Raw genomic sequence first — 22,535 nt, forward strand, 5'->3', positions numbered from 1 at the left:
GTCGACCACCTAAGCCCTTGAAGAGGTTAGGTTCCCCATCCAGATATGGGTTGAGGTGGGCAGGTCGACTAACGAAGTTTAGTGATTTATTCCTAGTTGGCCAGCCAGAGTAAATCCAGGATACGGGCCGCACAACCTCGTCATGAGGGGTATGTCATGACACAGATAGCCACAGGGAACAATTTCAGTTATTATTACTTACGTATTGATTTACAGAAACAGGGATCCTATTTATGTATACTAGAAGTATTTTGAATTATAACCATAATACTGATATGTTAAGCAACAGGGAAAATGGGGGATGTATTTTATTATGGTACTGTACTCTTGTATTCAGTTATTCTTGTTTATATGGAAACAGATTTCATGATATATATAGTAGTTCATTTGCCACACACTAGTAATAACATACTTCTCCTTACTGAGCGTTGGCTCATCCTAGTGTTGATATATTTTTCAGGTGATCAAGGTAGGCGAGCAGACCAGGCTCGCAAATAGAAGGGTTTCAGTAGTGCCTTGATAGAGAGTGAGTATCATTTTTGGGAGCATTTTTGTATTACCCTAGCTAGTTAAGGACATTTTTGGGGATACAGTTATGTTGTATATATTGCAAAACATTTCAGAACTCTGGTATTGAATGTAATGGTTTAGGTTATGTTTATATGATTTTGCTTCTCGCTGCTTAGGTTAACACGATGGTATCAGAGTATGTTAATTGCTATTATGGAAAAAAAAATCAATTAATTAAGCAGGTCGTTACAGTGACGCTTGTAAAATTCGTTACTAATACTGTATTATTAGTGACGGTCTTGAAACCTTCACTAATACAAACAATAATTATTAGTGACGGTTTTAAAACCGTCACTAATAATTTAGAATAAATAATTTTTTAATCATTAATTCTTGTAAAAACCTGTAATTATATTTTCGCATACATAACATTAAACCATAATTACTAAAAAATTCATAAATTTTTCAAAATTCTAATTCAAATTAATATACAAATATATTATACAAATTCAATTAAAATACAGAAATTCACTCTATTTAGCAAACAAAACAAATTCAAATTAAAATTCAAATACAAATACATTATACAAATTCAAATCGAAATACAGAAATTCCATATGTTCAGATAACAAGAAAAATAAAAAAATAAAAAAATAAAAAAATCAAAAGCTACATCTAACTGTTGTGCATGACATCGTGCTAATGTTGTGCCAGCCGCAAACCCTGCAAATCAAGAATTATATAAAAAAAATTAGTATATGATTTTTGAACATTTATGCATATGTATTATTAAGTATCAATGATCTTAATAGCAAAACAATCGGACCTCGTTAAAAAAATGATATAATTTTAAATAGTTAAATTTTATTAGTTTAGAAAAATTTTAGTAGTATTTCCTATGTAAATAGGACATTTTCTGTAACGACCTGCTCCTTTTTCACATATATATATATTTTATAAATAAATTATCATCACATCATACATTCCAACTCAGCAGGTCACAATCCACTTGGGCCCGTGGGCACCAGGAATATAACAAAACATACAGCAGAAGCCTACGCAGTAAAAAGTATAAAATCATATACATCTCATCATAATGTGGATAACACATACCAGAGTCACTACAATTACTATCTCACAGTATATACATCTCAAAATGAAATCTAGGGACAATTCCCACAAAACCTAACTGTCCCTACCAAAAACTTACCCTTCCAAAGAGGGCAAACAACTGATTTAGATCAGCGGGGCTTTTCCCGCTCTCCTATCAGGGGCTCCTGAAAAATGTATAAGATTTAGGGGTGAGACACCTCTCAGTAAGGGAAATAAACTAATACCAGTGTGTGGCAACATGAGTATTCTGTATTCTACATATACCATACATAACATATTCAATACTGTTTATCAAATCTGGGAAAACATATGCATATCAAAATATGGCAGAACATAATGCATTTTCATAAACATTTCTCATCTCATATCATAATAATAATAACATAAAAACAATCCTAGTAGGTTAGCTAACTGTTGTCATGTATTATCCCCACATGACTGGGTTGTGTGGCCCGAAGGCGGGACCTGACAATGGTTGGCCGACCACTGTCAAGTCAAACAGTAGTCTGTAGGTCCGATGGGTTTACCTAGACTGGTTCGTACACCAGAGGCGATAACAGTACACTTCTTGAAAATACCCACATCGACCATCCAATCTCACACCACTCCGTACAGCGGCGTTAACACAGATATCATGATCACGAGGACCATGGACACATAACAACGGTACCATGTAAGTGCTAGCCTAGACCAAGCCAACCAAGTTCTGATATCATATACATATACTAAAATCGTGATACATGGATATCTCATATCAATAATTATCAAATCAATCATATCATTTTTCACATATACATATTTCATGAAAATCATCGGCCCGTACGCCGGCAAATCACATAACACAGACTGTACGCTGGCAAATCACATAGCTCGGCCCGTACGCCAGCAAATCACGTAGCACAGCCCGTACGATGGCAAATCTCATCCACATAGCATGGCCTGTACACTGGCAAACATATCCACATAGCACGACCCGTACGCCGGCAAATCACATATATATATATATATATATATATATATAAATATCTCGGCCCATACGCCGGTTTTCCATCATAGAAATCCATATCGTCCCCATTCCCAGAAAACGGTATTTCACAACATTTTTATACTCATGCCACACTAAACAAATTTTCCACGTATTCAACATATCATCATTTAAACAGTATTTTCCAAATATAAATCATATATATAAATATATTTATTTTTCTTGAAACCAGATGCTACATATATATATATGCATTTTCTCAAAACAAAACTAACTTAGTTTATCCCCTTACCTGATTCCTGAAAAGCCCCTAAGAAAATCTTCCCCGTACCCACAAGGTTCTCAACTCAATACCCTGAAAATGAAAACTCGCAGAATTAAAGTTTAGTATTTTCGTACGTACAACATTTTCTATAACTACCATTAAGTCAAATTCGACTTAAAAAATCTTACCTCAACTTAGGGATGATTCCCAACGTTCCCAATCAACACCACTGGAACTGAAAATTTCCAGTATTAAAGTTTAGTATTTTTATGCATATATCACTTTCTTCAACTGTCAAAAATCTAAATATTGATTATAAAGCCTTACCTTGGATTTGGGATGAAATCCAACTTCGTTTCCCTGACGATTCGCTTCGGCAGACTTGTAGAAAACTTCGCCAGGAGCGTCGTGGTGGCTTTGGTTTGTCTATCCGGCGTAAAACTAACCCGAAATCAAAGAGAGAGAGAGAGAGTCGTAGGAGAGAGAGAGAGAGAGAACACTTCCAAAAAATCTAAACAAGCTTCTTGAAGAAGCTTGAGTTATATTTTATATATAATAATCATTAATTAAAGTAAAGCTTCTTGTAGAAGCTTTCACACTTTCTATATATATATACCTTTAACCTATATATTAAATGCATATCATAATAACTTACTTATATATATATATATATATATATATATATATATATATATATATATATATATATGCACACACACACACACACACACATATATATATATATATATATATATACATGATTAAATATTTATATATATATATATATTTTCCTTATCATACTATTCATTTTACTTGTTAATTTAATTAATTAATTTTATTTTATTATTTTATTATTATTATTATTTTTTTAAAATTTTATTTTTCCCAGTTACTACATTTTCCATAGAGTTATGCTCCAAACCTGGTTGTTTACACTAAACAATTCACAATAATCCAACTAGTAATGAATTTTATGAATGTACAAGACCTTCGTATAATCAGTATGAAATAATGTAATGTGTTTATGCGATCTACAAACAATCTATATCAGAATATAGTTCTATGAAAATATATAATGTGATGTTCATGGTTTACATGACTTTCTCAAGACTCAAAAACAACTATAATAATCAAATAGTACAAATGAGTCCATGATTGATAGAATTTTCACTTAGCATAGTTGTTGTGCCCCTTGAGTCCGGATTAGGGCTATAAGCCGGCCAGTCGTACTACAGACGCAAGATATATGATATGATATTTTGATCTAACTGGGTCGGCCAACCGCGGTTAGATCCAGCCTTCGGGCCGCACAACCTTGACCATGGGGGAAAACATAACGTATAAAGAAAGATCCTCAGGGTAGTCATGAGTTACAGATGCGATGTTGGTACTAGGTATCAAGGATACTCATGAGCTGGATAGTGAAATAAAAATGGAAAGTGAAAGAATGATAAAATTGGTTAAAATGAGAAATGAAAGAAATAATGTAAATTGAGAAATAGAGAATGACAAAATTGATAAATGAAATCGTGTGAGTTAATAATATAAATAATTGAGGCGAAGTGAGACTCTCCGCCCGAGGGCTTATTGAGTAAGGTAAGTGTCCTGATAGGTATCAGATGTGACCATACCTGATTGCATAACGTGTTAGAGTAGAGAGAAGCTACCTGTATGATCGGGTAATCTTCCCTATTCTCAGGAACTTCGCAGGTAAATATGTGTTGGAATGGTTGAATTTGAGAAATGATTTTAAAACTTATAAAAACTTGTATTGTATATCTATATGATTATGAGAATATATTTATCAATGTATTTTTCTCAGATGAAATGTTGATTTGAAAAGTAAAATGTGTTATAACTGAACTCATATGACCACATACTATAAATAATTTATTCCTTCTTACTGAAATGTGTCTCACCCAAATTATCTAAATTTTTTAGGGAACAGAGATAAGTCAGGTAATAGAGCTTCGAGACCATAGGGAGCTGAGACCTTAACACACAGGGTGAGTTTTTGGATTAGGGAGATGTAATTTTCTAAGAGTTGAGTTATTTTTGGATATGTGATGGTAATATATATATATATATATATATATATATATATATATATATATATATATATATATGTATGTTGATACTTTAGATATTGTATTCTAGTTGTTAAGTATGTATTATCTTTTGCTGTTAGGTTGGATAAATAAAATGACTTTTTATCCGATACTCAGTGTGAGTTGGGTCATATGAATAGTAATAAGATTGTTGACGTGACCGATTTATGAATGTTGTTGATGATGAGTGAATATTTATTTATTATTATTTTAAAAAAATTATATAAAAATCAGGACATTACAGTATGTGAGAGAGAGAGAGAGAGAGAGACTAATGGTTTGTTACTAGGGTTCTTGGGTGCCTTATTTCAAATTCAGGCTGCCCAGCATATTATTGCATTTGCAGATATCAACGCTTTGGATGATTTGAGTTTTAAAATATGTGCATCTAGCATGAAATACTAGTATAGCGCTGCAGATAATATCTGGGGTAGAGATGAGATGTCACAAACTGTGCATTCATTTGTCTATCCATGACTCAGCAATCTGCATCATACTTATGGATCCAGCACTTTGAAAAGGTTAATTCATTGATTACGCAGCACTTGTTGATTGCAGTTGTCATTGTATGTGGACGCCCACTGCCGTTTTTCTTCCTTTCCTTTTGTATATTAGCTGTCAATTCTCAGTGCAAATCAAACTAGATTTTCATTATCATTCTCTATGACTATAATAGTCGTCAATATGAAATGTATGGAGAAAAGAAATCCACGAATAAAAATATGCATATGTAAGTGAATGGTTTTAAGTGAGCCAGCCCTAGTAGGCCGGTGGGAGGGGTAGACCCCATAAATAGATATAGATATATAAAGTGAGAGCGATGAAATTAGTTCTAGAGGAGCAAAACAGGAAGGAAAGCACAGGAAGTTCAAATCTCAATTTTCTTTCAATCGAGTTAGTTTGATTGCATTCTTTTTTTGGTTACATGCACTGTGATTTAGAGAGCAATACCCTAAAAGAAAAAAAAAATGGTCAAATTGCACATGGTTAAATTTATCTCCACCTGAAAGAACTGAATCAACCGAAAAATTTCAATTAAAAAATCTCAGCTGAACCAAATTAAAATTGTATATTAACGGAAACACAAAATAGATTGAACCGAACTTGAATTAAATCAGCTAACGACTTAATATTTTAATATATTTATATATAATATAAATAATATATAAAAGTCAAACTGCCTATCGTTAAATCCATCTCCCACCGTCTCCGCCGTCCGCTTCGCCACCTTCTCCGATGTTTTCGACGAAGGTGGGTTTGCCCAGGCTGACAGTGCTGAGGCCTACATCTCCCGTTTCCAGGCCGAGGGCACCCGTACCATCGGCGAACTCATCTGACAACTGCGGAGCTCCGGCCGCCCCTTTCGGTGCATTGTGTAAGACTCATTCTTGAGCTGGGGATTGGACTTGGCCAGGGAGTTTGGGTCGGCCGCTGCTGTGTTCTTCACTCAGTATTGCGCCGTGAATTGGGTGGTGAGGGCACCGGTTTCCCCGGTGTCGCTGCCGGGGAGGCCGGAAGTGGGTGCTGCGGTTGTGCCGTCGCTGGTTTCGACACCGGAGTCGTATCCAGCCTACTTTGAGATGCTGACTAACCAGTTTTCAAACTCGAACAAGGCTGATTTCATTCTGGTGAACACTTTCTACGAGTTGGAGGAGGGGGTCAGTCGTCACCATACTTCTCTCTCTCTCTCTCTCTCTCTGATCAAAGGGTGAAACTGTGATAAGTAGTCTGCTTTTTGGGCATTAAAGTAATTAAATTACAATGGTCCATTAATCATGATCAACATATAAAAATACATCTCTTTTTTGCAAATAGGATTAATTACATGGACCCGCATACAAAGTAGACAGTAAGGGTGACCAGGTACAACTTGGAACAAGTTAGAATCATGTACATCAACCTCATGTACATTCTAGTAAGATTTCAAGACCTATTTGAGTAGATTTCGGTTCAAATTTTAAGAACAAATCTTAATTTACAGGTTTAGGGATTCAGGGTTTAGCCTCTCCTAAAACTTAACCCGGTAATTGTTGATTTTTGGACCGAACCGAAAATAATCCATCAAACACTATTAATCCTTTTTGATAGTTTTTACGATTACAAGTGTAATTAATTTGTATTTAGAAGTTCTAGAATAACTACTCTAAACCACTTAGTTTTTACAAGTTCTAATGTGTAAAATTAAGAGCTAAAGTGAATTCTTGATATTAAATTAAAAACAAGCAAAAATGTGTTGTTGCCACCTGTTCTTCATTGTACCGCAACAAAATATATATATATATATATATATATATATATATATATATATATATATATATATAAGAAGTAAAGATAACAAATAGCCTAAGGTTTTTATGCAAATGCAAATAATAAAGGATAGATGATATTTTCAAATTATTATCAAGTTATTATTAAACCCACATGCTTCTAATTGATTATTTTGGCAGCTACATATGTATGCATGTTTCCAACAAGGAAAAGAAAAAGCTACCTAACTAGTTTCTTAAGAGACATCCATGCTTAACCCAAGACTTTTAGATTGGAGCTAGGTCTCATGTTCTATTATTAAGAGTGAGAAAAGATTTGAGATGATGCAGGGGCAGTGAACATGATCCCCCATCGAGTAACTACTAGGCCCAATAAACCCTTTGTGTGTTGTGTGTGTGTGAGGGAGAGAGAGATAGAGACTTATGCTTTGTTACTAGAGTTGGCTTTTTTTTTTTTTAACTTGAGTACTCCAGCCACCATTGCACCACGTTTTGTTACCAGAGTTTTTGAGTGCCTAACGTCATATCCAAACTGCCTGATTTTAAACAACTATATTAGTGTATTTATAAGATATTGATACTTTAGATAATTTGAGTATAAAAAATGAGTATCTAGTTTAAAATACTCAGCACTAGTTGATTGCAGTTGTTATTTTATATGGACGTACACTGCAAGCTCATCGTTTTTTGCTCTTTTACTTTTCAATTATAACCTATGTTTTGGGCGTACATTGCTGTCAATTCTCAATGCAAATCAAACTACATTGTCATCGTGCCTTATCATTCTAGATAATAGTTGCAAAAAGAATTGGGGTATCAATATGAAAATATAAGGACAAAAGAAATCCACGAATCAAAATCATGCATAATGTATTTTTATCACATGTTTATTATCATATATCAAATGTAAGTGAATAATTTTAAGTGAGCCAGCACTGGTTACATTCCCCAAAACATGCGTCACACCATCGATAGTTTTTTTACTAATTTATCCTTTTTCTGTTGTATCCTCCCTACCAAAAGAAAAGTTACAGAGGGATTGCCCTCTCTACATCTCCTTGCCTCTCTTGCTTAGATGCTAGAGACATGGTCCCCAAGTGGTTAATATCGGACCCACTTGCCATGCAGTCACATTTAAGTAATAGGCCAATCAATATATCGGGAGGGGTAGACCCCAATAGATTATATATATGAAGTGAGAGAGTGATGAAGTTTGTTCTGATTGAGAGGGGGAAAATATGGAAGCAGCAAGAAAGAGAGAAGACAACAGAGCTCATGTTTTAGTTCTTCCTTATCCAACCCAAGGTCACATAAACCCTTTACTCCAACTCTCAAAGCGCTTGGCCTCCAAAGGCCTCATCCCCACTTTTGCAGTCACCGTCTTCATCTCCAAAACCATGCAACTCCACACTCCTATTATTCGATTCGACACAATCTCCGATGGCTACGATGATGGTGGCTTCGCCCATGCCAAAAGCATCGATGACTATATTTCTCAATTCGAAGCTGAGGGCTCCAAAACCCTAGCTGAACTCATCAAGAAACAAGAAAGCACCTTCGGCCACCCCTTCAGCTGCATCATATATGACTCTTTCATGCCTTGGGCTTTGGACGTGGCAAAGAGATTTGGGTTAGCAGCTGCTGCTTTCTTCACTCAACCTTGTTTTGTTAACTACACATATTACTATGCCCATACTGGGGTTTTGAGTCTCCCAGCCTCTTCTTCGCGTGTGTTGCTTCCTGGGTTGCCAGAGCTTGATGCTTCGGACATGCCATCGCTACTTTACGCGCCAAGTTCATATCCATCATACTTTAAAATGGTGTTCGGCCAGTACTCCAACATAGAGAAAGCTGATTATGTTCTTGTCAACACATTCTACGAGTTGGAGGAGGAGGTATGCTTATGTACTTCCCTTAAACATAACATTCAAAATTTTGGTTTGTGGGATGCTTATTTTAAGAATTAAGATTAAATAAGATAAGATTGTGATTTAACAAACTTGTGCATGATGCAACAATTTAGAAAGAAGTCACTTATCTAAAAGACTTAGATCGTGATAGGCATAGGGTAAAATTTGGGAATACTCATTTTTGTTTTTTTAATTCCATGATATGGATTAATTAAAATTATTGGATTGTCACCTGTTTTATGATGGTCAAGCATGGGAGACTGAGCATGTGTTTCAAGTCTTAACCCATATGCATATAAATTTTGACAAAATACAGTAAAAAATTATATTAAATTTTGTCGAATTCCATAGATTAGAACGACTCTATGTTGTCAAATGTTATGAATTACTTGAATTCATCGCCTTCATATATATATATATATATAGTGATTGTGCATGTGTCTATGTATATTGGAGTCGTAGTTTTTATTTGGTTAAGAAAATAATCATCATCGGAAAATTTTTCATTTGCCAATTACTATAAGCAATCATTAGAAAGCACTTTCTCATTAGGGATTTTTTTTTTTTTTTCAAAGTATGTTCTAGTATATCATATATTCTCAGGGTCACGGAGATTGAATTTTGGTGGCATGCTTCATTTATTCTTACTTTAACTTTTTAAACCAAAATGCAAAACTTCGATTTAAATATAATTAATTCATAGCTAACCTCATATTGTGATTAATTTGTCTTAATAATAGGTGGTGGATTCAATGTCAAAAATCAGTCCACTAATGACAATTGGACCAACAGTTCCATCTTTCTACTTGGACAATAGGGTCCAAAATGACTCTGACTATGATCTCAACCTCTTCAACTTAGATCCTGATTCTTGTATCCATTGGCTGCACACGAAACCAAAAGACTCTGTTGTATATGTAGCATTTGGTAGCCTGGCTGCTCTGGGAAAAGAACAAATGGAAGAGCTAGCATGGGGTTTGAAGAGAAGCAATTCTTACTTCTTGTGGGTAGTTAGAAAATCCGAGGAGGAAAAACTCCCTGAAAACTTCATTGTAGAGACATCCGAAAAGGGGCTCCTTGTGAATTGGAGTCCGCAGTTGAAGGTGCTTTCGAGCCCTGCTGTAGGATGCTTTTTCACACATTGCGGGTGGAACTCAACCATGGAGGCCCTGAGCCTTGGTGTGCCAATGGTGGGAATGCCACAATGGACAGATCAACCGACAAACGCAAAGTTCATCGCGGATGTTTGGAATGTGGGGGTTAGAGTCCAGGTTGATAAGGAGAGTGGGATTGTTGGGAGAGAGGAGGTGGAGAGGTGTATTAGGGAGGTGATGGAAGGGGAGAGTGGACAGGAGATGAGGAAGAATGCTGAGATATGGAGGGATTTGACCAAGGAAGCTGTTAGTGAAGGTGGGAGTTCTGATAAGAACATCAATGAATTTGTATCCAAAATATTGGGTTCCTAGATAGCTAGATAGACGTTTGAACAGGACCCATTTACCATATCCGTACCAATAGGTTATGTTGATGAATTAATTTGTAATTTGAGTGTCATCTCAATTTGGCATTTGGGCACCAGTGAACTTTTGATATGGTGAAACTAGCATATATGCTTGTCTTGTTATTGGTCTGCAAGTCGGTTAATGAGTAAGATATCAATTTATTCTTTTTTTTAATTTAAGAGTGGCTTCTCTTTGTTTTCAGTTTTCATGAAATTATTTCATAGCAACATTTCATGTTTCTGGCCCTTTTCAACAGTTCCTTTTCTTCCCTACTTGTTCCCTTTTTCATCAATGTTCCTATTCAAGTCATATCAAGCGGATCATGCGGGTATGCATGAGAAGATTCTTACTGAGGCTTTTCGACAAACACTTGGGTTAAAGTTTGGTTCAAGGAAATGAAAAAAGAGACTATAATGGCCAGAACAAACCAGACGCAGAATCAAAGTTTCCCAACTGACACTCTCAGAATCTCAAAGATTTCTTGAACTTTTGTTCCTACTCTACTACACACGGGCGAGATAAAAGTGGAAAAATTGAACAAAATTTTCAAGAATTAATCCACTTGGAAATCCAACAATGAAATTGCTTATACAGAACTAACAGAAATGCCGGGCCAACTCAAGCTCAAAGGCAGGCTTACCTCTTAGGCACTTTCTCAAACACCTGAAATGCAACATTTGTTTTTCCAGTCCTTGATTGCCTCCAATCTCTTTTGATTCAGAATATGAGCTTCGAAGAGTGTACTGCACAACAATCGAGTATGAGCGAACATATCTTGTTGGATCGGCGCGGAAAATGAGCTCGAGGGGACATGGGTCGGTTGCTAGCTCCATCCGTGCATGCAGTTGTTGCCATAGCCACATTTTTAAGTTGACACGACTGCAGAGCATACAAATAAACCAAATGAAGATTAACACAAAATAAATACCAAAATTGATATGATTCGGTTGTTAAATACAGGTAAGAGAGGTATTATTGAAATTTAAATGGAGGCAGCCCTCCCCTCTCAATGTAAAACTCTTCACTTTTTTTCCGATTTAGTGGGAGCATTTGCCCACGCTCAATATAATGTAACTAAAAACACGATTTACAAGAGTAATCTCTCAGAATCTCTCGAACACTGTGTAATAGCACAAGTTTAATTAAGAATGACAGAACATATTTTTTCTCGAAGGTATTGAGGGATCGAACATGATTGTCTTACAATCCAACCCTGTGTTTGGTCATGATACCTCTCAAATTAAAAATTTTAGAAAAGCTAATGACGCCCTTATTTTCATTACTTTTCTTATTCAACTAACATTTATAGATCTGAAAATATTTTTACACAAATTGTAAATTCACGTATAAAAAAATTTATTATTATGTGACAACAATAGTGCTACATGTCATAGGCTTATTACTATCATGGGCTCACATGAGAGCATAGGAAAATGCACGGAGCGTGTAGTCTCTCTTTTCCTCTCTGATGTTGTCACGTGGGCCCACGACGTGTTACTAACTCATGACTAAGTATTTTTCTTGAATAAGTTATAAAAATGAGTAAAAATATATTTTAAAAATAATTTATAAAAGATTAAATAAAATATATTACACATGCCTATGTGTTAAATAGTTTATTTCGTTTGTCTTTGTCCATGTGTGTGTGTTTATCTACTTGTATGCTATATATTTATGCATGTACCAAATATGTAACAAAATTAGGTAGAGAATTATTGTAGAAATGATGGTTACTTAGTCTTGTCCATATATGTGACATATGTGGCTACGCCGATAATAGCTATATATTCTAGTGGATATGGATAATTAGTTTAAGAATTGTAAGGAAGAAAGAATATGAAATTAAATGAGGGTGAGTTTAGAATTAGGTGGAAGAATTAATTATTATATCATCTAGAAATTTAAACTTACCTTGGCTATATATATATATATATATATATATAGGAAGCCTACTCAATAACTATGTGAAGTGTGATAATTAATCATTAGGAAGCTAAGAATAAAGCATTAGAAGGAGAGAGAGAATTGAATAAGTAGAGATCAATGGAGGGAGGAACACGAAAACCCATCACAACAACCGATGATGTTCATGTCTTGGTTCTTCCTTACCCAGCCCAAGGTCACATAAACCCCATCATCCCTAAGTGTTTGGCCTCCAAGGGCCTCAAACCCACTCTAGCCACCACCCTATCCATTTCCAGCGCCATCCCTCCCAACTCATCCTCCTCCCTTAAATTTGCCACCATCTCTGACGGCTATGACGATGGTGGCTTTGCGCAAGTTGACAGTGTTGATGTCTACATCTCTCAATTTTAGACTGATGGCTCTAGAACCTTAGCTGAGCTCATCCTAGAACATCAAAGCTCTAATCACCCATTTCGATGCATCATATATGATTCTATCTTGCCTTGGGCTTTGGACGTGGCAAGCACTTTAGCTTGATCGCTGCTATTATCTTCTCCCACCCTTGTAGTGTTGATTACATATTTACATATACTACAATGTTTATCATGGTGTGCTAAGCATCCCACTTTCTTTGTCCTTGGTATCACTTCCTGGCTTGCTAGTGCTTGGTTTTTTCGACAGGCCTTCCCTCACTTGCACTCCAGAAATGTATCCAACTTACTCTAAGATGCTACTTGAGCAATTCCCCAACATAGAAAGGGTGGATTACCTTCTCATCAACACATTTTACAAGTTGGAAGAGAAGATAAAACCTTTGTCACAAAAATTAATGGAACATATATCTATAGTTAGTTTACTTAATACTACTGAATATTAACCTTCAACTATTTTTTGAAAATTCTAATACTATCAAGTCATTTGAATACTAGGAAGAAATAGAAATTGTCTAGATAGAGCAGACACAACTTTTGAAGTCTACAAATCTAGTAGCTCCATGAAAGAAAATTTTAGAAGATCTTGTTCTTTATTTTATTGCTTTCCTTTCTGTCTTTCCATCATAAGTGAAATTGTAATGATTGGTCTATTATTGGGTGTGATAGTAATTTCATTCATAACATAACATGTATAGATTGGGTAAAACACGTCGTACGTACCCTGCTTGGAAAAAATGGAGGACCTTAGGCCATATACTAATTATGAAGATACTTATCTTAACTCTCTTGCCAATACTACAACATTTTAACCAACATTAATATCAATAACTTGGAAAAGTATGCTTATTGTTTACTCGAAGACATTGTAACAATACTATAAAAAATATTGAAAAGCTTAACGACTAACTAATGCTTAACTATCTATGAGGAATTTTCTTTTAATAAAAAATATTGAAAGCATATTGCAGAAATCATTATAATTTATTTGAAAATTGTAGAAAGACATTGTAACAATACTATAATGTGTGTGCAATAAACACCTTTGCTTGGTTAATTAGTAGATCCAAGGCCTCAACTACAAAAGGGGATGGCCATCCCCCATCCAAAACTCCTTCCCTCTTCATTTGCAACCCAAAACTCCAAAAGCAAACGTCTCAAGACCATTGAGATGTCCTCCCCTTTAGGACGGTGCCCTAGCTATAAAAACACACACATGCACACATACACATATCTTGGATCACTAATAATAAATATGTCACATAGATAACTTATAATTCTTCACCAAATCTTGCAACCATATATAAATGACCATTTAACAAAATGCATATATAACTAATCATACTTGTAAATACTATTTCTATGATTTGAACTCGTGACCTTTAAATTTGATGTAACTTTCAATTGGGTCATGCTGACTTAAAATGGAGTAAGCTATACTTAATTATAAGGATTTTTTATGTGGGAGGGAGAATGACAAAATGGCCTACCGAGGCATTTTTTAATGGTTGTGAATGCCACGTTTGCCTTTATACAAAAGAAACTGATTGAATGAAAGGAAATCTTTGTCATTCCATTAAGCTTTACACCACGCACTTAATTACCACATTCCTAATTAAAACATGCTCGATGTGCATTTGCTCTATAACTTCACTTTAATTATAAGCAAAATATTAGGTTCCTAGCGAAGCAATTTATATTGCATCTATATGATCAGCAACATTGATGAATTAATTTCTTAAAGAACCCTCGAATTATGTATTTTGTTTTACACCAATATTTAGGTAATAAATTCTCAAATGACTTCATTATCTCTGAGAAATATGGATTTTCATTTCACAATGCCTTCTTGATTTTATTAAAAAATGACCAAAGATTAAATGGCAAAATTTTCCATTAGGTCCTATCTGGATGGAATATTTAAAAAATTTGAATTTTTAAATAATACTAACTTATAAATACCATCACACCAATACTTGGTGTCATTTGAAAAGGATATTTATATGATTCAAATATATATATATATATATATATATATTAAAAATTCTTAAATATTATCAATTTCGTATGCAGTTCATCCAAAAAAAAAAAAAAAGAATTTCAAATACCCTTCCAAAATCAAATTTTCCCTAGAAATATCGAATCCAAACGTAACTTCAAAAATTTTGAAGAATTTTTTGCTTTCGGGCTAATTGCCCTATACTAGAATAATGCTTGAAACTTCTTGAAAATTATAGATTTAAATGTTGATACAAATAACAAAAAATGAAAAATAGACTATTTCCCATTAACCACTAGTGCAAGTAACAAGCCCATGTGAGCCTCCTGTGGACCACTAAAAATGAAAAAAAGAAATGGGTTTGATTTTGACATACCCTAGTTAACCATTTACTCTGGTGGGAAAGTAAGCTGGCATTTTGCAGCTGTGTAACCAGCGACCCACACCACATGCCCAATGCCCAATATGGACAGTGAACACTACGAGACAGTGATGCTCTAAAATTAATAATTGGCCTTTGGGGTCCAAAATTTTGTGGTTGCATGTGACTTGTGAGAAGGAGAAGAAGCAGAAGGCACAGTTGGGCAAAAGATGTGTACAGCCATTGATAAGGTCCAATATAGCTTAGGTATGCAGTGATGTCTTCCCATTGCTTGTCTACTCATCTTGCTTGTTTGTGGTACTCTCCTTGCTTAGGTATGCAGTGATGTCTTTCAGTTTTCGTCCTTTGCCACAAATTATACAAGGGCCTGTGCTTGCTCAGAGCAAAAATTTCAATTGAACTCTACTTGCATTTTTTAGCAATCATGGTTGTTAGAATCGTGACCCGCGACCTTACTTTATTGAAAGTGATACTGGTCCTATTTAAAATTGTGAATTGATAGGATTGTAAAATATTTTTTAGCAATTATGGTTACTAGAATCGTGACCCGCAACCCTACTTTATTAAAGTGATACTGAATCCTATTTAAAATTGTGAATTGATAGGATTGTAAAATACTTTCATGTAGGCTGGGCTTTTATCTATATAACTTATACATGAAATGGTTTGCGTAGAAAGTAAATCAACTGTTTTCATTTATTTTATGTTGATGAAACGATGACTCAAACATTTATTTTTTGATTCATCGGTGATTATTTAGACCACGCAAACTTTAAATACAAATGCATTTTCATATTTATTTATGTGTTTAGTAGAATCTTATGATGCATGACCCAATCCTGTAAACCGTTTTAGGTTTTCAATTATAATAACCTTATTCACAACATTATCCGTTGCAAGCTCCACTTTGAGTAAAATTTTTTGTTATTTTTATTTTATTCCTCGGTTCATGGGTATTTCATGTGACACTGCTTACTACTTCCCAAAGGAGTTCGGCATTTTTACGTAATTTTGTAGTAGAAAATAAGAATCACATCATTAATCAAAATTTTCTTTTACAAATGGGAAATTTAAAATGGTTCAAAATGAAAATGAGAAAATGTCTACAATACTTAGCTTTATTCATATATAATTTGAAGGATTTTGTAAATTTATTAATTAGGGTTAAGAAGGTAAGCCCCAATATATACAATGCTCCCAAATGATAGGTTTATTTTTTAACACTGAATATCCCTAAATACGCACCCAAAATCTCATATCTCATAGAAATGGGGCAATTGGTTGAATTCAACTCAATTTAAGTCAAATTAATTACTCTTATTAGGACAATTTAGATTAGAGTCACATTGACCAATGAGACATTTTTTTTTTTTTTGTAAAAGGAAAGGCGGCATATCCATTTTTTTATTGATAAACCCTCACTTTTGGCTGAGGAATACCGTGGTTACAAGACAATCAATGGGAAAAACAAAAGACAAAACTTTAAAAGCCTCCCAAAAAACAATACCAACATCTAACCAAAAATAGGGTTACAAGTCTAAGCAAAACAAAACAAAATAAGGACCTACAAAATAAATCTAACGTACCAAAACAAACGAAAGATAAACAACGTAAAGCATAAACCAAAACTAATAGGAAATCAGCTAAACATACCTCATATAAGCCGTACCCATCTTCTCCAGTTTATACAATCCATTGATAACTCTAGGGAGTTGACTACTATTTGTAGGCAAACTATTCCTCCCCATAGCACCTTGTCGAGTCAAGACATCTAACACTTTATTTCCTTTTCTGTACCAATGCTTTATCGAAAAGTCTACTCCCTGTAATAAACCAATAAACTGCTCCAAAAAATCCCAAAAATACCACAAGGACCAATGAGACATATTTTAGTAATTTTCAAAAGATTATTAAAAGAATTGAACTTGAGAAGAACTTTTTTTTTTTCTTTAGAAAAGGGTAACATTAGCTCTTCAATATAGCTCATAATGGAAAAATGACAACACCTAATTAACTCGAAAAAGCAAAGAAACCCTAGCAGTAACTATCCCTCATTTTAGACCTGACAAAGCGGATCGAGTCGAATAATCCATGGCGGATTAAGCGGATTATCGAGTGAAGAAATCATAATTCATATTCGACTCATTTAAGTGATGGATTAGGCCGATTTGGGTCGGATAATTCATGACGGATGACGGATAATCCGTCATTCTCAAATATAATTTTGTTATTATTTTATTAATAATTTATTTTGTGTCATAATAATTGAAGTTGCATACGACAACTCGCGATTAGTTTGTGTATTAACTTTTCTAATAACTATATCAACCATTTCTGACAATTGGATTTTTTTCTTCACTTATTTCACCACTTTGATCAATTGAATTCACTATCGACTAAGACATATTTATTTCCTAACCCTTGTAATGAACTGCAAAAATAGAGAAATGGGATGGACAAATAATATTAAAAGTAGTTTATTAACTAATTCTAAGTTAGTACAATTATATATATAAACAAAAATTTAAACCTTATTAAAAACCCAATTTTAATTGTACCTAAAATTAATATATATTTTTCGACACAACAGAAAAAAAAAATTGCTTGAATATTTATTCAATACAATTTTTTTTTTTTATCAATATCAATTATGTAGAGACTCGGGAAAAAAAAATAATAATAAGTAAGAAAAAAGAGAATTTGGTTTGGCACAGGCCAAACTGTCGACGGTTTTGGATGAGCTTAGAATACTGTCGATGGTTTTGAAGTACCGCAGCCATGTAAGGGTAAAACGGTAAAAATTTGGTTTGGTTAAAATAAATAGGGCAGCAACTCATTTTTGTTTAGAAATTTAATCTCTCTCTCTCTCTCTCTCTCTCTCTCTCTCTCTCTCTCTCTCTCTATCTCTCTCTCCTAGGGTTGCGAAGCTTTGCTTCTCTCTCTTCAATTTCTCTCAAACCATTCGTCTAATTGACGATCAGACATCATTTCTAAGGCCTAGTAGCAATCCTCGTCAATTTAATTGGAGCAAACTAGCTGTTTAGGGGTCCTAGGCACTACTCCAAGGTTGAGGTAAGGAAATGAATTATATATATTGTTTTTAGGATTTAATTGGTTAATGCGAGTGTGTGTCTAGCTAGGAATGTTTCCATGGCATTTGATCCTGGGTTGAAGCTGATTAAAAATTATAGTCCTATTGGATGCAGTGTGTTTGGTGAATTCCACAGCAGCTTCAAGGATCCCTGTAAGCATATCTCTAGAAAATAGGTAAGTGGAATAAATTATGTCAGACATTTTGGAAATCAGTTGATTAATTTAAAGGATGAGAAAATGATAATATTGTAAAGGATTTTCTAATGTAACCGATATTTGAAAATACTGGTTTTGGAATATCATATATTTTATCGTAACAAATACTAATGTAATGAAATATTACTTAAAATTTGTGTGACATTAGTTTGTTTTGTTACCGTATATTTAACATTTGTGAATTTTGAATGATGAACTGTGATTTATAACTGGCAGATATTGTTGACATGATATAATATGATTTTATATGTAACATGTGGGAATTTTTAGGACATAAATATGATTTATTGGCTTATAGGAATTATTGAAAATAACAGACACGATATTTTGATACTGATAATGTGATTTATTAGCAATATATTTTGATATTGAGATTATATGAGGAAAAAATTATGGAAATTAGAATCCTTCGGACCAGATGATGTAAGTGAAAATCAACGTTATCGCTGTTAGGAAATGATATGCAACCACACTTCTCAGGGAGAGTGTGTTGTATTGGAAGTTTATTAGGGTTAACGGAGATTTTGACCGCCCCCTAGGTCCGTCCCAGTTGTGGTTGGCCAATCATACTATATACGAGAATTGTTTTGACTTAACCTAGTGGGCTAACCATGGCTAAAATCCTCACCTTTGAGCCGCAAAACACTCGTCATGTGGGGGTGATTATATGACGGTGACATATGATGTCCACTCAGATTGGTTCCTCATTACAAACATAGAAACTATGTTTATAGAACATGTTGTTTTTTCGAACTCAAGAAAAACGTATTGAACACATACATATTTTTGAGAAAAAATATAGGTTGCAAATGGGTGTGTATATATCTATGTATATATATGAGTACCCATTTCATGATCACTCATTTCATTATTTATGAAATGACCGTGTTTTGATTTTATTTAAACTCAATGTTTCACCACACTAACAATAATTTATATTCATCTTACTGGTAGGTGTTTCACTTCTTAATATTTTACATTTCAGGAATCTATAGAGACGATCGAGAGAGCTCTGAGGCAGGATTAGTGGTTTTGGAGAATTGACGTTATGCCGGTGAACACTGCTATTTTTCTGGTATAGATAATGTTTATGTCCTTCTGTTATCTAGGTGGTTTTGGGAGAGAGATACTTTTATTTTATATTAATGATTTGTAATAATACTCTAGTAATATTGTATATGAGATTACGTATATTATGCTCCGCTGTATTGTAATATAGCTTATGGATAGTTTGTACCCGATAAACTCACTTGAGGTCTTGTGGTTTATAGGATGGTACAGAGTTTCATGCATAAAAAAAAAAAATAGTAAAAATTTTCGGGTCATCACAAATTAATTTGTACTATTTAATAAATACTTATGTTAACAATAACAAATCCCCCGATCTTGTTCTTTTAATAAGATTTTAAAAGGTTTGAGAATGAAATTTTTCAGCAAAAAAGAGGAGTTTGATCCTTGTTCGGTGGGTTCGGTAGTCAGCGTGTTGTCCGTCAATTGGCATCGACACTTTGGCATTTTTGTATTCCTTCTTCCCTGGCAATGTTGAATCTACACTGTAGGGTGATCGAGGTTGAAGGCTTGAACTCTGAAGGCCTCCCTGGCAAATGGGTCGTGGGCGAGGCGAGGGTGAGGTGAGTCTGACGCGTTGTTCGATTATTGGGTCAAGGGCCAGTCGCTTTTGTGCCGCAATGCTAAGATTTAACCACTTCTATGCCGCACCTCCCTCATGCTAAGGATTTATCCTTCGTGCAAAATTGAACCCAAACTCTTATTTCCATTTAACTCCTTTGTCGTCAACAATGTAGGCTATATAAGTGCGTCAGTGAGGAAAAGTAAATTAGTTGCTATGGTAGGGCAGTAGAAGAGGTAGGGAATAGACTAAAATAACTTGGAATGAGATAATGAGTAATAAATAGTCCTCTAATCTATCATCAGAAATTGGTCCATGATCGCATAATGATGAAAAATTATGCATATAGTCACCTCACCTAATGGGGACTTAAGACTTATTTTGTTAATTTTATTTTATGTTTTGTCGGTCACCAATGTTCACCTTGAGTCATCCTCCAAAACCAAATTTCTCACTTATTATTAGCAAGCCTTATAATACTAAGAAATAGTGAATGGTAAAGTAACTTTTGAAACAACTGTAAGACCACAAAGTGGACTGAGGATACTCTATTTGCCAAAGAGATTGGTTGAAAAAGATAAAGAAAAAAGACAAAAAAGAAACTTTACCAAAAGCACAAAAACTTTCAATATCATAATTTTATATATGAAATACACGTATCTTCTAGTATACATATATATAAACATATATATTTACTCTCTTTACTTCTTTACTCCTTCTTTTAGCATTTAAATTCTTATCAGCATAAATATTAGATGTCAAATACGAAGGAATCAACAAACAAATAAAAGTCATACCGCAGATTACTTGATAAGCTGCTTAAAAACACACAGGATCCTTCCCTTCTAACATGTAGCTTCCTTGAAGCCGAGCTAGCTGTTGGCTTTTTCGATTTTTGTGTTTTTTTTGTTTTTTTTTTTTTTTGTTGTTTTTTTTTTTTTGCCAATTTTGGGCATGTCTTTCAGTTCTTTTCTTTGCTTTTTCTTTTCTAAATCAACGTTCTTTAATGCCTCATACGAGTCTGGCCGCCACAATTCCCTGATTCTGGGTGATCTTCTGTGTCTTTGCATTCAAATTTTTTAATTAGATTCAAAAAAAACTTGGGTTTTTTTTTTTTTTCCCGTGGAGACTGTAAGAGAAGTATTAGCGAAGAGAAGCCCCATGTAATCAACTCTGCATCGGGTAAATTTGAGGTGGGTCTTTTTTTTTTAATATGCTTGGCTGCTGCAATAACTTTTCTCTCTCTGATCAAGGGTGAGATTGTGATAGCTAGTCTACTATTTGGGCGTTAATCATGATCAACGAAGGAAAAAAAAAAAAAAAAATACATTCTTATAGGAAAGTGTAGGTGTAATGTATTAGAAATTCCATCCATAACAAGAGTCGATTCCAATGTTTGTGTCTTTTTTGCGATTGACTTGCATGGATCTTCATAATAAAGTCCAGCAGGGTGACTCAGGTACACTTGGAACAAGTAGGACATACACCATAGGTAGATTCTAGTAAGATTTTCAAGACCTATTTAAGTATATTTTGGTTCACATTTTGATATAAATAAATCTTAATTTCCAGGTTTAGGGATTAACAGTTTAACGTCTCCTAAAACTCACCCCGGAATTGTTGATTTTGGCCGAAATCCCTCAAACACGATTAATCCATTCTTGATAGTTTTCTTCTAGTATTATAAGTGCAATTAATTTGCATTTAACAAGTGTCTAAGGATAAACCTCTCTAAATGACTTAGTTTTAACAAGTTCTTAATGTGTAAATTCCACCAAAATGAGTTAAAAACTTAAGAAATGAAAAACTACAACAAAGTTGTTGTTGCCACCTGTTGCTTCATTGTACAAGCAAACAAAATAAAAAATTGAAAGTAGAGCTAAACCAAATTACCTAAGTGTGTTAAGCAGAACGCTCAAATAATAAAGGATAATGATATTTTCAAACTGAAATGTTTTATCAGTTAGGCACTTATTATTAAATCCACATGCTTCTAATTAGTATTATTTTAGCAGCTATATTACGTATGCATATTTCCCAATTGTGAAAAAATAAGCTCCATAACTAGTTTCTTTAAGAGACATCCCAATACTTAATCCAAGACTTTTAGATTGGAGTTTAGGCTCATGTTTCTGATTATTAAAAAGTATGAAAGATTTTGATATGATTTAGGGTGGAACATGAAACACTATTGAGTAACTAGTCAGACCCATAACCTT

At 34.2% G+C, this 22,535-nt stretch overlaps 1 protein-coding gene and 1 long non-coding RNA gene across 2 annotated transcripts; one reads left to right on the forward strand and one right to left on the reverse strand.

Annotated features, from left to right (window-relative positions):
* Positions 1 to 5,994: 5,994 nt before the first annotated feature.
* On the reverse strand, positions 5,995 to 11,956 carry LOC131150366 (uncharacterized). Its single transcript, XR_009135525.1, has 2 exons — positions 11,301 to 11,956; positions 5,995 to 6,678 (listed from the first exon to the last, which is right to left on the reverse strand). It is a non-coding gene; the product is annotated as an uncharacterized LOC131150366 (long non-coding RNA).
* On the forward strand, positions 8,299 to 10,831 carry LOC131150365 (UDP-glycosyltransferase 74F2-like). Its single transcript, XM_058101053.1, has 2 exons — positions 8,299 to 9,143; positions 9,899 to 10,831. The coding sequence occupies exons 1-2, from the start codon at positions 8,487 to 8,489 to the stop codon at positions 10,622 to 10,624; spliced, it is 1,383 nt and encodes a 460-aa protein (XP_057957036.1). The 5' UTR covers positions 8,299 to 8,486; the 3' UTR covers positions 10,625 to 10,831.
* Positions 11,957 to 22,535: the final 10,579 nt, after the last annotated feature.

The sequence above is a fragment of the Malania oleifera genome, chromosome 3 (genome assembly GCF_029873635.1).
Source record: "Malania oleifera isolate guangnan ecotype guangnan chromosome 3, ASM2987363v1, whole genome shotgun sequence".
Taxonomy (NCBI): domain Eukaryota; kingdom Viridiplantae; phylum Streptophyta; class Magnoliopsida; order Santalales; family Ximeniaceae; genus Malania; species Malania oleifera.